This window comes from Astatotilapia calliptera, chromosome 17, assembly GCF_964374335.1.
Source record: "Astatotilapia calliptera chromosome 17, fAstCal68.1, whole genome shotgun sequence".
Lineage (NCBI taxonomy): Eukaryota > Metazoa > Chordata > Actinopteri > Cichliformes > Cichlidae > Astatotilapia > Astatotilapia calliptera.
Window position 1 is genome coordinate 7,926,677 of NC_137438.1, and position 16,141 is coordinate 7,942,817.

General features: G+C 40.8%; 1 protein-coding gene across 2 annotated transcripts in view; it reads right to left on the reverse strand.

The window, feature by feature from the left end:
• Nucleotides 1-10,748: 10,748 nt before the first annotated feature.
• znhit6 (zinc finger HIT-type containing 6) overlaps nucleotides 10,749-16,141 on the reverse strand; it is a 58,729-nt gene continuing 53,336 nt past the window's right edge. Inside the window, exons 9-10 of one of the 2 annotated variants that reach the window (XM_026147485.2) lie at nucleotides 14,169-14,293; nucleotides 10,749-11,695 (exon numbers count right to left, since the gene is read on the reverse strand). In XM_026147485.2, the coding sequence (XP_026003270.1) occupies nucleotides 11,445-11,695; nucleotides 14,169-14,293 (376 nt within the window). In that variant the 3' untranslated portion in view covers nucleotides 10,749-11,444. The remainder of the gene's footprint in view (nucleotides 11,696-14,168; nucleotides 14,294-16,141) is intronic. The other variant, XM_026147486.2, reaches the window with a different exon arrangement.

A 16,141-nucleotide genomic window follows, 5' to 3' on the forward strand; every position in this document is an offset into this window, starting at 1 on the left:
GTTATATCATTCAATAGAGCCAACAGATTCTCAGACAGACACCGAGCGGCTCGTTCTGCTCTTATATAACACAACCTTGGAGGCTTGCTCTCCTGACTTTTTGTGCTTTTGGAATGCCATTCTGCAGCGAGCTAGTTTGCTTTCATTTGATCTGGCTAAGCCACACACTTGACCGATTCTGAGAAGAGGAAAAAAAAAGATTAAGTTCATGAGTAGCAATGAGTATGGGAGTATGCCAAGAATCTTAAGTGCTGCGCTGAATGGGCTGGGATTAGACACCATGCAACAAGGACAATGGAATTATTGTATATCATGAATACATTCCCAGTTACCCTTTTCTTTTTATTTCATTCTTGTTTTCTTTTTTTCACACAGCATTACCAAATTGACTACTCTTTAGCAGCTACCTTTAAAAAGTGAATTAGATGCATTGGCCCCTGTTGGCTCTTAAATTGCAGGGGTCTGCTAAACAGTTGTAAACAGTCAAACAGAGCAGGGAGGACTTAACTCTCCCTTCCAGGTTTTGGTTTAAGAGGCATGAATACTGCTATGAGACAGAAACAAGCAAAGAGCAGGAAACAGGGGTAACACAGTTGGTATTAGAAACTGTGGTTTTCAAGGGCACTAAAACAGTGTTTTGCTACCATCACATTAACGCTTCTCGACTCATATTCTGCTGTTTTATTCTTTAATAGACTCATTCTGTATGATTTAAGCCTCCGATTTAAGTTTTATAACCTTAAGGTTCATGAAATCCATAAAAGTATGGAATGTATGATTGAAGAATAACAACCTGAAAAAAAGAAAAAAACTTGTGCTAGTTCTCACAGGATCTGACGTTTGCACAATGGTAGCCATTTAGAAGCATCGCGCTGAGGAGAACGACAGGGAAGGGTTTTCTTCTTCTTCTTCTTCTTCTTTTTCATCCAGGTAGAGGGAGCGGCTCAGGAATGCAGCAGTGGCTCAGAAAGCAGACATCCTGATGGGTGGCAGATGTTGGAAAATATTTCAGTGCAACATGTTCACTTCAGCTGAGGAAATTTTCCAAATATACACGAACCCTCCCGAGTTCTCGTTTGTGTCCACAGAAGGCATTTTTATCTCCTGGCAAGTAAGGGAAAAAAAACCTGTCTAATCTCACACAATGTGCCACTTCCGCATAACTTTCCCACATAGCTCCTGGAAATAAATCTCAATCGAGTGTATTTAATGAGAGGCCGAGCAGGACACGCCACACACCGCACAGGATGTGCTCACTGAAGTTTTACACATGAAAGGCTTCTGAGGTCTACCTAATCACAAAGATGTGTGACTAAAGGGTCTAAACACTTTCAGGGTGCTTTGTTTTTCTTTTTTCTCACTCTTTCCCTTTCTGCTCCTTCCAAAAAAAGAAAATTTCCCTCCCTGTCTTTCATGGCTGGGACGTTGCAATGCAATCAGACTCATTTGTTTTGATAACTGAATGCAGCACACTTGGTTATGTAATGGCATCTGTACGTTATGTGAGCAGTGCTTTTGGTCAATGTAGAGACTTACAATTCCTCAGCCTTTACTATGTCAAAAAAGAATTCCTTTTCCAAAAAGAGGGGAGTGTGGGTGAAATAACTGTGGTCTTCGAGCAAACACAGCACAAACCTGTAAAATCTATCGCTCTCTCTCACACAGGCGCCCCTGCAATTAAATTGCTCGGTGACTACCTCACTCCCTAAACCAAAAAATAAAGTGTTTATATGACAAAGACATTAGCATTAAAGTCTCATCAAGCAACTACGTAATGCAGTGCAACCAGAAGCTAACAGGACTGAGAGTGGCCATTACAACCCGCTGGATGCTGCTGAGAGCTGATGTCAACTCTTTTACAGCCCTTTGCCCCCTCCATCTACAACCTCAGGTTAATGCTCACTGTTGTAAGCAACCCAGGAGCAAGGAGAAAGAAGGGTTGCATACAGATACTTGTTTCATAACCTACCATCTGCTGGACAAAGGAGGAAACAGCATGCTGTGTGTGATTTCTGTCTAGACTCACACACCTGTTAAGACCTGCACGTTTTAAAGAGTTGTTGCTGTGAAATGTGTGTCTGAAAACTTGCTCAACATCATAGGTATCATTGTAGCGCTGCTATTTTGCATAATACTCTCATGGTAAAAAGAATGATGTAAAAGGCACCCTTTTTTCCCCAGATCCTGACAGGGTGTGGGACCCTTTCACACAACGCAACAGCGGCAGTAAATATCTCCTGACACACCCACCAGATACCCTCTGGCAATTACATAAGAATAAATGATGAGTGGGCTTAAGGGAAAATCCGAGTCAGTTCCCTCCCAGGCTGTTGGATTGTTTGGGATGTCCCAGAGGGACGCTGGCTACTACCGTGATTATTAGCTCTAACAAGCCGCACATTGATGGGAGAGGCAGAGCTTAATTGTTGGGCGTCTCGAGTCTCAGACTAATGGATTTCTGCAATGAATCATCTCCAACTCTGTCAGCTGAGCTAACACTGGCATTTACTCCTCTTTCTATCGTTCGACATGGGCAGGCTAATGAGGTCACACAGTCAGGAGCTGTTTGTCTCCCAACACTGCAAGTTTGACATTAAGGATAAATAGGCTGATGGTACTGAAAGCCCCTCTTATTGGCAGAAACATTCTTTTGTTGAGTTTTCAAGAGGGTTTGCCTTTTGCCGCGGTGCCATTGTAAGAAAAAAAAGAAAGAGAAGAATGTGAAAAGTGACTCAGAAAAAAGTCGGCACATTGTTATTGGGTGTTGATCTTCAGCCAGCAGGTGAAATGAAGAGACTACAGATGGAAAGTGTGGCTTCATAGTATGGGGGATTCACAAGCTAGTGTCCTCGCCACCCTTATCCACTTCAGGGTGGCGAGGGACTAGGGGCCATAGGGCAAGAGGTTAGTACACACTGGACCAATCACCAGTCTGTCAGAGGGCTAACAGAGAGACAGACAACCAATCACACTCATGTATGGACAATTTAGAATCACTAGTTAACCTAACCCCACTAACTGCGTGTATTCTGTGCAAGGAAGCTGGAGTACCTGAAAACATCCCACGCAGACACAGGGACAACGTGCAAACCCCACACAGATCAGGTGGTGGATTTGACCCCAGGACGTTCTTGCTTTGTGGCAACAGTCCAAACTGCTGTCCACCAGATTCATGGGAGCGTTGCGTCACTCCCAGCTGTAAAATTTGAGCTAAATCAAACGTGGATGCAATGTGCAGCAAAGAAGAAAAGTAAATGAATCATATTTCAACAGCACTACTTCTACATGTTTTAGAGGTATTTGGTAGATGACTAAATCTCACTAGATTTTGGGATTCTCAAAAGACTATGGTGCCATCATCATCTGTCACATGATTCCTTGTGTTTCTTCTCACTGAAAACACTCGTTACACATGCTGAGGCTCATGCATTTGGGACCCGGTGGTTCTTAGCACAGACGAGTCAAGATACATGATTTGGTTATATGAAATTGTGTGAGCAATCTTTTGGCTGTTCCCTTTGGGGGTCACCAGAGCAGATCATCTGCATCCATCTCATTCTGTTCTCTCACATCAACCATCTACATGTCATCCGCACAACAGTGGTTGTAGTCGGTAAGTACGGTTAAACCTACATAGTTTTTTGATGTTCATTATCACCTGTAAATCATTATTACATGCTATTCAATGCACCACCTAATTCCTGGGATTATAGTTTAATAAATCTTTTAATATAAAGTCATGGAAATAGAAAATATGACAAGTTATCTAATAATCTTCTGAGAAAAATGATTTTGGGAGACACCTCAAGTCCTTAAAACTTTGTGAAGTGCTCCATCTGTTTAATCTTTAAAAATAGTCAGTGTCTCAGCTGGATGACCAAATATCTTTAGACCACATTGCAGATCGTCATACCAGCTGCAGGCATTTAAACAGAACAATTTCTCAAACAGAAACTGATTAGTGCAGAAAGTTCTTAAAAAAATAGAAATATATTGGACATTATTTCCCAAAAGCAGATGCTATAGACTTTAATGATCCATGCAGATATGCTCCTAATAGACATTAAAAACTTCAATGTGTGAAACATAAGTTCAGAGAAAATCAAGATAATTGAAATCTGCTCCACAATATCTAATGCAATAAAATAAAAATTCTTCTCGGTTAGCATTTAAAAGTGTGCTTTGAACTCTCGAGCAGCATTGGGCTGCAGGGTTTGCTGATGTTGCTGTGGAACACTAAGTGACAAGGCTTAATGCATTTTCCAAGTCTTTTGTTTCCCCCATGCTGGGTAATTGCAGCTCAGTTTCCACCATTGTGAAGGGATAAGGGCTTGAAAGTCTTCAGTCATTATATTGCCACCTACTTTCGCCTGTAAAACCATTTCTGATGTTTTTTCTGCATCTTTTGATCTCTGGAACTGACCACAGCTGTAGCATGGAAAAGTAGCTAATGAATAGTAGCAGTGACTTTAGGCTTCGTGGGCTAAAAAGTTCCTGCGTTTCTCTGCTTTTCACAATTGGTAACTGGGTCAACACACAAAAATATTAAAAAAAGAGACACGTATACGCTTACTAAATGCTGTCTTACAACTAGCGCTCTTAATGCCAGCTCTTTCAGATAGAAAACACAGACTTCGAGTAGATTCGAAAAACTCCCATTTGAAAGCTTACAATCCCATTTCATATTGCAGGCAAGGTGGGACTTTTAATGACATCCACAGGAACTCTTTCCAACAGAACTCTTTAAACATTCTAACTACCTTGGCTTCTTTACATGCACAGGAGCAAGAGTCTCGCTGAGCTTCATCCTGCTGCGAGAACTCTATATACTCCCACTGAATTCATGACTATAAATGAGGTCTGAAATCTCGATAGGTATTATTAAAATGCCCGCATCACTCCAAATGCCAGTGCTGCACCAGTCTCCATCTTGCCTTTGATGGCTTTTAAAAACTTGAATTCCTTCACATGGAGCAGCATCTCCAACTTAACCACAACAGCCACGACAGCCAAAAGAAGGTTTAACATGCTTGATCAGTAAAGTCAGTCAGCTGCCAACAATCACTTCGTAATTTAGTCTATGACCAGCACAAGTCTTTCAGCAGAGCTTTAGAGTGCCTAAGCAGAGATCTCTTCAAGACTAGCACTCCAATACAAGGTAATCACATAAACTCACCAGCAGCTGCATTAGGTTTAACTGTTTAATTGCTCATTTATGCAAATATCAGCCAATCAAAAGGCATCAAATCAGTGCATTTACACCAGTAGACATACTCAAGATAGCCTGAAGAAATTCAAATCGAGCATGAGAACAGGGAAGAAAGTTTATTTAAATGACTTTGAACGTGGCATGGATGTTGGTGGGCTGGTCTGAGCATTTCAGAACTGCTCATTTCCTGGGATTTTGCCACAGAATCATCTCTAGGGTATATAGAGAAGAGGCAACAGCAATTCAAAATACCACTCATTACATACAAGGTATGCAGAAGAGCATCTCTGTTGAACCTTGAAGCATATGGGCTACAGCAGCAGAAGACCACACTGGCTGCCATTCCTGTCAGCTAAGAAAAGGAAAGGCGCCTGCTGAAAGGCTTTCAGCAGAATAATGCATCCTGTCTTTTTCATCATCACTGTGTCCCATCACATTAAATCAGTGCGCTCATTACAGCCACATTTTGCATGTGATTAAATATAGTCTCAAAAATGGTTTTAATATACATTTGCATTATTATTTCAAGAAGATGTAAATCTGTAAGGCTACATCCCACCAAATGCAGGACTAATGGTTATTTTCCTGTCCACATGCCCAGTCTCCTTGAAAGAAGACTAAAGTCCTAATTGCTTCTGTTGGTTAGGTGGGCACATTGAATGCTCATGTCTCTGCAAATAGGTTAATGCATTGTAAAGTGTAAAGCACTTTGGATCTGTATAAACACAGTCCTTTTCATATTCTCTCTGCAATGAACAGGTTTACAGCTGGGAAATAAGAGTTCTGGGAAAATGGAAAAATCATAATGCTTGTGCACAGTTCCTACACTGACGTGTAACAGAAAGTACAATCAGAAAGAAACTCAGGATGATTTCACCACGATAACCCAGAACTGATACCAAAAGGATAATAGACATCAAGCATGCTCTGTTAGTTCAGACTGTCAGGTTGACATAAAACAGACAAAGGGAACAAGTGAATGCATGCATACAACTGGGAATGTCTGTGGAGCGAGTCCAGAGACAAGATTTCAGCCTTATTTTTATTTTTTATTCATATTCATGTGAACAGTGTTTCATTGTAATGGAGAGACACAGAATACCAATAAAATATTTAGAAAATAACCCTGTTACATAGAAGTTATACATTGATTTGTATTTGTCTTTTGGTGAAATAAGTATTTTATCCCCAAACAAAATATGACTTAGTAGTTGGTGGAGAAACCCTTGTTGGCACGCGCAGCGAGATGTTTCTTGTATCTGACCACCAGGTTTGCACGCATTTCAGGAGGAATGTTTGGGCCACTCCTCTTTACAGAAACTCTCTGAATACTTTAGGTTTTTTGACTGCTTTTAGCAACTCGAAGCTATAGCTCCCTCCACAGATTCATATGGGACTGAGGTCTTGAGACTGGCTAAACTACTCTATGACCTTAAAGTGCTTCTTCTTTAGACACTCTTTTTTTCTTTGGTGAGATGTTTTGGGTCATTGTCATGCTCAAAGACGCAGCCACAACTCATCTTCAGTGTTCTGCCTAAGTAACATTGAAGGGAAGGAGGTTTTTGTTCAAAATTTTATGGTACATTGTCCCTTCCATTGGCCCGTGAATGCGCGAAAGTCATCCAGTGTCCATATTAGACTATGGGTCTTTGGGTCACGGCAACCTTGTAGTTGTTGCAAGATATCAGTCCATCAGTCCGTGTAGTTTTGGGCTGATCTACCACTTTTCTCATGATCATCCTCACCCCATGAGGTAAGATCTCGCATGGAGCTCCAGACCAAGGACGACTGATGGTAATTTTACATTTCTTCCAATTCTCTGTAACCGCAGCAGTCATCAACTTCTCATCAAGCTTCCTGCTGATGGACTTGTAGCCCTTTCCAGCCTTATGTCGGCCTATAATCTTTCCCCTGACATCCTTTGACAGCGCTTTGGTTTTGCCCATGTTCGTGAAGAGGTTGGAATGGAAAAAACTGATTCTGTGGACAGGTGTTTTATATATGTTATATGAGTGTCTCAATAGATAACAAGTATCTGTGATTCCAAAAGGTGGATTCTGTTCATCTGAACACAGAATCCTCCTTTTTAAAGAGAGCAAACTTACAAATTCTGCAGGGGGTAAATAATTATTTCCCCACTGTCTTCAGTATTTGTGTCTGTTCAGAGGATGCGAGCTTATGTTGGTAAATGCTAAATTTCAGCTTGTTTGGTTGTTTAACTATTAGTGACGTGGCTCTCATATCTTGTCTCCAGTTGCAGGAAGGTTTAGTCTAACATGACAGTATGACAAGAACTATGAATTAATTAGGTGTGGAGTTATGCTATCCTTTTGCTCATGCTACATAAAATGTTACTAGGAGTCACACTTTCAGAACTCTCTCAATGGGAGCCTTCAGGCACAGTGTATCCTTGAAAGTGGCTTAATATGGCTCTGTGCAAAATTACACTAAAGTACTCGCACATAATCCCATCTTACAACATCTCTACATGCTGAAAAGGTACCGTCTGTTGACCAGAGAAAACTTGTAGTATTGCAAAATAAGTGGCTTCAGATTTCCCATTAGCTCTATGAGCTTGATAAAGAACAGACCACAGTAAATTATTACTGTAGGATGATCCAAAATGTCACATAATATATTTGGGGAAAGCAAATGGCCTCGATTAGTTGTACTTCTGTTCACTTGGAACACAAATAAGCTTAAAAGATTTCATTTAAAAATGTGAAGTACGCTTGCAAAACGTAACTCTTAGGATGCACAATGTGCCATGCAAAGATGTGTGACATCTGGCTCTTGAAGCATGACTTTATGCTTCAGTACCTGCCTTAGGTCACCACAGCAGAGCCATATCCCCAGAGCTGGTCTTGTTAAAAGAAAAACAGCTCTGCACGCAGTACAAGTGAGCCTTACCCATCAAATTAAGAAAAAATTAAGTGGGAACCGACTTCAGAAATTTCAAAGGCAATTTAGATAATATAGAGGCATTATTTCCAGTGCCTGTGCTATCCGCAGACTAAAAACAGCCTCAATTTCATTTTAACAGCAAGCAGCAACAAAGGCACAACTTTTGTGTGGTCACATTGAGTAACTTTATTGGGACAGGAAAATTAAGAGAACTGCTAAAATAAAATAGATGGTAATTCAGCACAAGAAGAGCCATGAGAAAAAACAAGAAACAGATGAGCCAGGAGCAGCCACTCTTTAGTACTGTACTGTAGCGGTAGTCTTTGGTACTGCTCAGACAACAGATCTTGAACAATTTCTAAATATTAGATTGTATACTGTACACAGTAGGGAAGAAGCTACAATGCAGCAACAGTGTACGGGGTATGAAGTGATCTAATAAAGCACCACTATTTTTTGGTTGAAGGACAAAACACCCCTACTGGTTGTGTAGGCTTTGTGCGCCAGTCAGTATAAAACACAATTAACGAATCATATCTATTAAACTCAGGCAACTGGTGGGAAAAAAAGACAATCCGACTGTTTCCGATACACGTAGGCAGATTTTTTTAAAAACTTTTAGACAGAGCCAAGAGAGCTGTTAAAAACAGTTTTTTTAGAAAGCATTTTCAGATCTGCAGCAGTAAAATTAAAAGCTGTAAGCCAAAACATTGAACAATGCTTTGGGCTGATAATGTTTACATGGAAAAGTGTTTCTAGATTTATCTGGATATGAGCGTGTGGTTCAAAACGTATGCCCAAATTGGAACACAGATGCTAAAGTTGCACTACTCATTTGAAGCGTTAAGGCACAATCACTTGTGAGATCACCGCCCTTAACTGCAAAAGGGTGGAAAATGCGTCATCACAAGGCAGACATCAAAGGGTAGCCGTCCATCAGGGTTAACATCCAAAAAAAGGTTAGCAAGGGGTCATAAAAATACATCCATAAACATGGGCCCCACCAATGGGCTGCACGGTTAGTTATTACTGGCACGCTGTTGTGTGGCAATAAACTAACATTAGGTAAGAATACAGAACATGGAGGCACCATATACGTAAGTACATTTACACAGGGAGACACCCTGAGGTGTCAGGAAAAACAAGCATGTCAACATGAATTTTTATTAGTTGATGGAAAAACGAGACTAATGATCTTAGTGAAGCTTGACAGAAAGGAGAGCTGCTGAACTTTAAAGGTGACTGAGGAACAATTTTCTGGTTTCCAGAAGTTTTCACTTAAATGAACAGAGGGAGACACTGCTCAACGAGAGTGAGACGGGCGTGAGTTCTTTTCTGCATTTTTTGGTTATTGTTAGTTTAGCTATTAATTATCTTTGGAGTTTACGATTATATCACATGATCTCTACAAGCACCGTTTCTTTTGTTCAGTAGTTGCGGTCCTTTTATGAGTCATGTTTTGACTGTATCCAAAACGTGACCAAGTGTTGCTAGACACCGGGCTTGATACTCACCTTAAAGAAAAGTTGAGTCACCCCCTATTTCTTTACGTTTTGCTAGGAAAATGGAAGGTGGGTGCACCAAATTATTGAAACATGTGCAAACATGCATGGAAATAAAGTACATAAGGCAACAACAGAGTTTGTACAATTCTACAATTCTAATAATTGTAAAAGTCAATAGTTTGTATGACCACGTTTATTCTTAAAGACAGCCTTAACTCTTTATCAGCTTGTCATTTTTTTAAGCAGTCTTCGGGAATAGTTGTCCAGGCTTCTTGAACGATATTCAAAGCTCCTCTTTGGATGTTGATTTTGTTCCATTTCCTATCAAGACGATTCCACACAGCTTCCCTGATGTTGGGTCCAGGCAGTGGGAGGCCTGTCCATGACTGATGGCATTTTATTGTATTTGTGATCCGAAGGAAAACTTTTTCTGGACTTGCAGTGTGTTTGTCTTGCTGAAAAATTAAGCTACTGCCAAACAGACTTTTTTCAGATGGACCTCCTTTTTTTCCCCTTTTCGTTTCGTAAGGACTTTCACATACTGCTAATCTAGTTTTTTTTTTTTTTTACATCCCCCACTTCTCCAGTTTCCTGAATTTCTGAACGAGAGCATATAAAATTGGTTCTTTGTGATGTTATCAGTTATGTGGAGACAACATTGGAGAATCCCTTGAGATTTTGGACAAAGTCAGCATTAAGTGGCTCTCTGAGGATAATAAGATACAAGGACTAGACTGAAAATTAGTGAAAAAGCCCATAAAAGCCCAGTGAACTTAATACATTACAAATACATATTCAATACAAGTCATTTCTGGGCTTTTCCTGTTGTCCACCATATGGAAGCAAATTTACATGTTTCCACATATAGAAACTAAATAAATTGCATTGAGCTTTTGTATTTTTGAGTGTCAAGTGCCCCTAGAATTTGAAGATTTAACATTATGCAAATTATTTTATTTTTTTTTAAAAATCACAAACCCTCAAACAGCTGTCAAACAGCTACATCAGCAAACACAGTGATGGCCTCAGAGTTTTGTTTACAAGATTTTCTATGTTAATAAAAATATATTTTTATCTTTGCAGTATGAGAATTACACATAAAGGGGAAATAAGTATCATGAAAACCAACATTTCCAAACACTGATTTTATTTGACAAAGCAGAAATCCAGACAAATATAAAAACTGAATTTAAAAACACACAAATCCTAGTACAGATGATGGTTTTTAAAATAAATTCATTTAATAACAAAACAACATTTTTAACAGAATAAGATGTTATTAACACATTTATTTTACTAACATATATATATTGCTTTGAAATTAAAGTAATATCAAAACCCTAAATATTATCAGTGATTCACTTATGAAATCAGTCAGTATAAAAATAAAAACTGAAATGATTCTAAGTGCAAATAATAATACATTTCATTAACAGTTATTCTCGCTACTGAAAATGACCTATATACAAATACTGAAAAAGGACTAAAGTAAACTGACAGAAGACTGATGACTTCCTGTGACGTGTGCAGCGTCACAGCCTCAGTATCTGGATACTGTCATTCCAATCCCCCGGCTGTCAGCAGCATTAGCTGACTCATTTTCATCTCCACAGGCAGGGATATGAGAATAGCCATCGGCTCTTTAAGAGCCCCCTCCTTAGTCATGCTGACCTCCGCTCTTTCTTCAGTAATCCCCTCATCATTCACTGATCCCTGCTGCTGTCACTGTGTTCATTAATAACAACACTGTCCACCACCGACTTCTACTGCACTTCATCTTTAGTCACTTTCGTGTCATTATTGGGATCTTTGGCATCGTCGCAGCTTTAATCACATGGGATATTTTTATCGTCTTCATCACTACTGTCTGTGATCTCTCCCTCCTCTTGCTCCTCATCTCCTCTCTTTGCCTTTTTCTGTGGTGGGGGTTCCATCTCTTGGGCAGTTCTGCTGATGTTGGTTTCTCCTGTTGTGGGAGATCTTTGTGGCGATGGCGAAACTTGGGTCGCAGTTTCCTTTTCTTGGCCAACCTTGTCATTCTTTGCTGCAAAAGGAGCACAAGCTGATGCAGGTTCAGCTGAAACAATATAATCCCATTTTTATAAGGTGACTGCACACAGTTATTTCCTATAGTAAAACTCTAACAGGTTAAAACATGTACATGAGAGTCATGAGAGAAAAAGAGAAGCATTGGGAACAACTTGTGTTATGTTGAAAGCGATATGCAACGGTAACTACACCCTGGCTAAGTTTCGTGAAACTGGTTCAGTGTTGGATTTGCCAAAATGTGGACGCAAGAAAACTGTCACTAATGAAGACATATCAGTGGCTGTCCTAGCTTCATTCAGCAAGAGCCCACAGCGTAGCACTCGCCGCATGTCACTGGAGAGTGGCATTAGTTGAACATCCCTTCAGTGGATATTAGCTACACACAAATGGCACCCTTACAAACTCCAGCTACTGCAGCATCTCAACGAGGATGACCCAGATCGGCGCACAGAATTTGCAGAATGGGCAAAACAAAAATTGGAACAGGACCCTCAGTTCATGCAGAAGATTTTGTTTAGTGATGAGGCAAACTTTTATGTGAATGGTGAAGTTAACAAACAAAACCACCGCTATTGGTCTGACACTAACCCACATTGGATGGATCCCTCCAAGACTGTTGGAACAACAAAAGTGATGGTTTGGTGTGGTATATAGGGTACATCGATAGTGGGTCCATTCTTCATCAATGGAAACCTCAAGGCCACTGGATATTTGAAATTACTACATGATGATGTGTTTCCCTCTTTGTGCACTGAAGCTGGCACGTTCCCTGAGTTTTTCCAGCAAGATGGTGCACCGCCACATTATGGGTGCCAGGTCCAAGCATTCCTAGATGAACAGTTTCCTGGAAAGTGGATTGGTCGTCGTGGGCCAGTTGAATGGCCCCAAAGGTCTCCCGATCTGACCCCCTTAGACTTTTATCTTTGGGGTCATCTGAAGGCAATTGTCTATGGTGTGAAGATACAAGATGTGCAGCACCTGAAACTACAGATACTGGATGCCTGTGCTGGCATTTCTCCTGCGGTGTTGCCATCAGTGTGTGAAGAGTGGGATAAGAGGGTTGCATTGACAATCCAACACAATGGGCAGCACATTGAACACATCTTATAAGTGGTCAGAAACTTGTAAATAACTCATGAAAGAATAAAGTTATGTTGAAACCAAGCACACCATTGTTTTTCTTGTGACATTACCAATAAGTTTGATGTGTCACATGGCCCTCTTCCTATTGAAAAAACAAACGTTTTATTCAAGATGGCCGACTTCTAAATGGCCACCATGGTCAACACACATCTTGAGGAGTTTGCCCCCTCACATATATTAATGTGCCACAAACAGGGCTTTAATATCACCAACCATTCCCATTTTATCACGGTGTATCCATATAAATGGCCCACCCTGTAGATCTGACACCCAAGAGTGGTACTGCAACATTTCCAGTGAAGTGACGAGTGAGCTCTGCGCGACAGAAACCCAAAGATAACTGACTTTAACCTTTTGGCTACGTTGGGGCTGCAGACAGTACTTTCTAAGACTTCTGTCATATTTCAGGTCTGTTTATAGAACAAAATATAGAATTCAGTTTAAACTGTCTGGCTGCACGGTGCATGCTTGGAGCCTGCCAGACCCCCAACATTACTTCAGCAGATACAGTCGCTGCCACGCTGTCCAATTGCTTGTTATCATTTCCCGTCTAGCTTCACAGTCCATGGCATGTGTAATCATCAGTGTGTTTCTACAGCTAACCTTATAGGAAAACAGCGTGGTACCGAGGCCTTATCACTAAAAACACAGACACGCACACACTCAGACTAAAAATGATCTCATTCGCCATTCGGCTAGTCTGGCTCTGACAGTAACTGTGATACTGTGTTTGTGTGGTCTTTTGTGATCATACCGAAAGTACTGCGATAACCACAGCTGGACCGAACTGTACACATCTCACAGGAACCAAACGGATGAGCGTGCTTTTCGTGACACGCTGTCCTGTTTTGACGCGACTGATGGTTCTCGACACTGAAAACCCAGCAGTAGTGGAAAGTGACGCAGAGGTGAGAAGAAGCACGGACTCATCTCCTGTTTTCTCGTCTATTCTCACTTCACAGCTTATGAGGTCAATCTTCAGCAATAAGCCATGTTTGATCCTCTTTCTGGCCACAATTGCAGTTGAGGTTAAGGTGGTGTAAGTGATGTTGAACAGAGCACGCTCATTTCCTTTTGGGTAGCATGTTGCCATAGTGAAAAATAAGGGAACAAAGTCTTAAAGCCTCAGCTGGAGAAACCAGGACATGATACAATGCTGCTGGAATCGGGGGAGTGGAGAGAGATTGGCGTTTGGGGGCTACATAGTATTTGAACTCATTATATATTCATCCTGTTGTTTAGTTACTAAAAGTTGTTTGGAAATCAGCAGAAAAGCATGCATGCAGGGGAAAATAACAGAAAGTTAGATGAGATGAGAAAAAGGGCTGAGATTAGGGTGGGTGTGTTTGTTTTTTTACCTGGTCCTTTCAGTGGATAGTCCTTCCAGTGATCTTTGAGTACAACATGCAGCTCAGGATATTCAATCAGTGTTTTGTAGCTCAGGTTATCCCTCAGGCTCTTCTCAATGTCCAACTCATGATACCTATTTTAAATCAAATGAAAGCACAAAAGAGACCAAACGAGTGTTTATAACAAAGAGATGTCATGCAAAAATAAAGTCACATCACTACTGTTGGACCTCCTAAACCGGCAACTGCAGCTCTTTATTTCTCTTGTCGCCCGAGGCACAGTGACTGCTGACGCTCATTAAAGGATTGATAGAGATTTGAGTCATGGCTTGGCAGCAAAACGAGATCCTGCTCAGTGCCTGTCTCGTGGAATGGAAACTGACTTTAGTTGAGAGTCGACGACATCTCTCAAGCACAGCTTTCTTACCGCTCCTTTAACTATTTGCACTTGATGACATCAGCCTAGCTTTGTCTTAAAGTAGACCTGTGGCACATTAGAGATGGTCATAAATCACCGATCTGAATAGTTGACTGGATTCTTGGAGACATGAGCTAGCAACACAGAGCCAGCTTAGGTTGCTGTCACCAAAACACAAGACATCACATGTGTACTGTAGAACCGTAACTGACTTAAGCCATTGTTTGTTTTGGAAAAATCACATGAAAATTAGATCCACCCAGGTATCCACCCACTACGCGCACCGATCAAAACACTGCTATAATGTGACATTTACAGGTCATTAATGGAGATTACTACTACTACTACTACTACTACTACTACGCATTATTTTACATATTAACAGCCACAGCACATTTTTTCCTGAAGTAAAACAAAGTGACGTTTCAGATCAAAAGGAGAATCCAGTGTGAAAAGCCACAATATGCAAGAAAGTAGCATACTTACAATGACTGCATCCACTTTGATGTGCACACCAAATATCTACTGTTTCCATGTCATTCATTTTTATGTCTTACTGATAAAGAGATTACTCTTAACGGATGTTTTTTACATTTTTTCTCCGGGGGGGGGGGGGGGGGGGGGGGGGCTAAATTAAAACATACATGTTGGTAAACAACCATTTAAGAGGGGTAGCTGGCAAACAGAGAGAGTGGCTCCCTGCAGTGTTAAATCCTGGATATTTCTGAAGATCAAGACCGGGTGGCTCAGCCAAGAGCGTGCACACATCTGGTCTCTATATACTCTATATAATGTTCTTGTGAATGAACAGAGGACACACTGATGTTCTCTTCAGGGAGGTTCCCATTGTTTTCCTTCTGCTGCCGAGTCCCATCAGCAAAGAGACAGCCGTGTAAAATGGGAAGGACATAGAGAAACTGCAAATATGACCACTGAATACATACACCAATCAGCCACAACATTAAAACCAACAACAGATGAGTCAAGCAACATTGACCACTCCGTCACACCGCAAATCTCTAGCTGGAAACCTTCGGGCCTGGTATTCATGTGGATTTGAACTCTGGGAAACACACCGAACACCCAAAAGTTGTTGCCTTACCTGGCAAAACAACACAACAAAATAAACTGGAGAAAGTCTTTAGGAACATGACAAAGAGCTCGAGGCATTGCAAGATCACGTGCAAGATTGAGCTGTTTTGGGGATGGACGGCCATCGCAATATGAAACTGGAGGTTTTAAATGGGAACGATCTCTGTACTGTGATGTTGAAAACTATTAGATTAAGATATAAATCTATTGCAAACATACAATTACACAAGTCCAGTTGCACAAGCGTTCTACAGAATAACACTGCTGTTAATTGTTAAGACAATCTTATTGTTTGAACTGATATTGACTCACAGGGTGCGGCTGGCTGCAGAAGGTTTCCGGGATTCCTCCAAAAAATTTTGACCTCAGTTATTTTTCCTCACGCAATGACAATGTCCCCTTTCATTTTTGTTAACTGCTAAAAAGTAGGCACTCAGAAAAGAAAATGTGAATGCAAGTAAAAGTTGCAGCT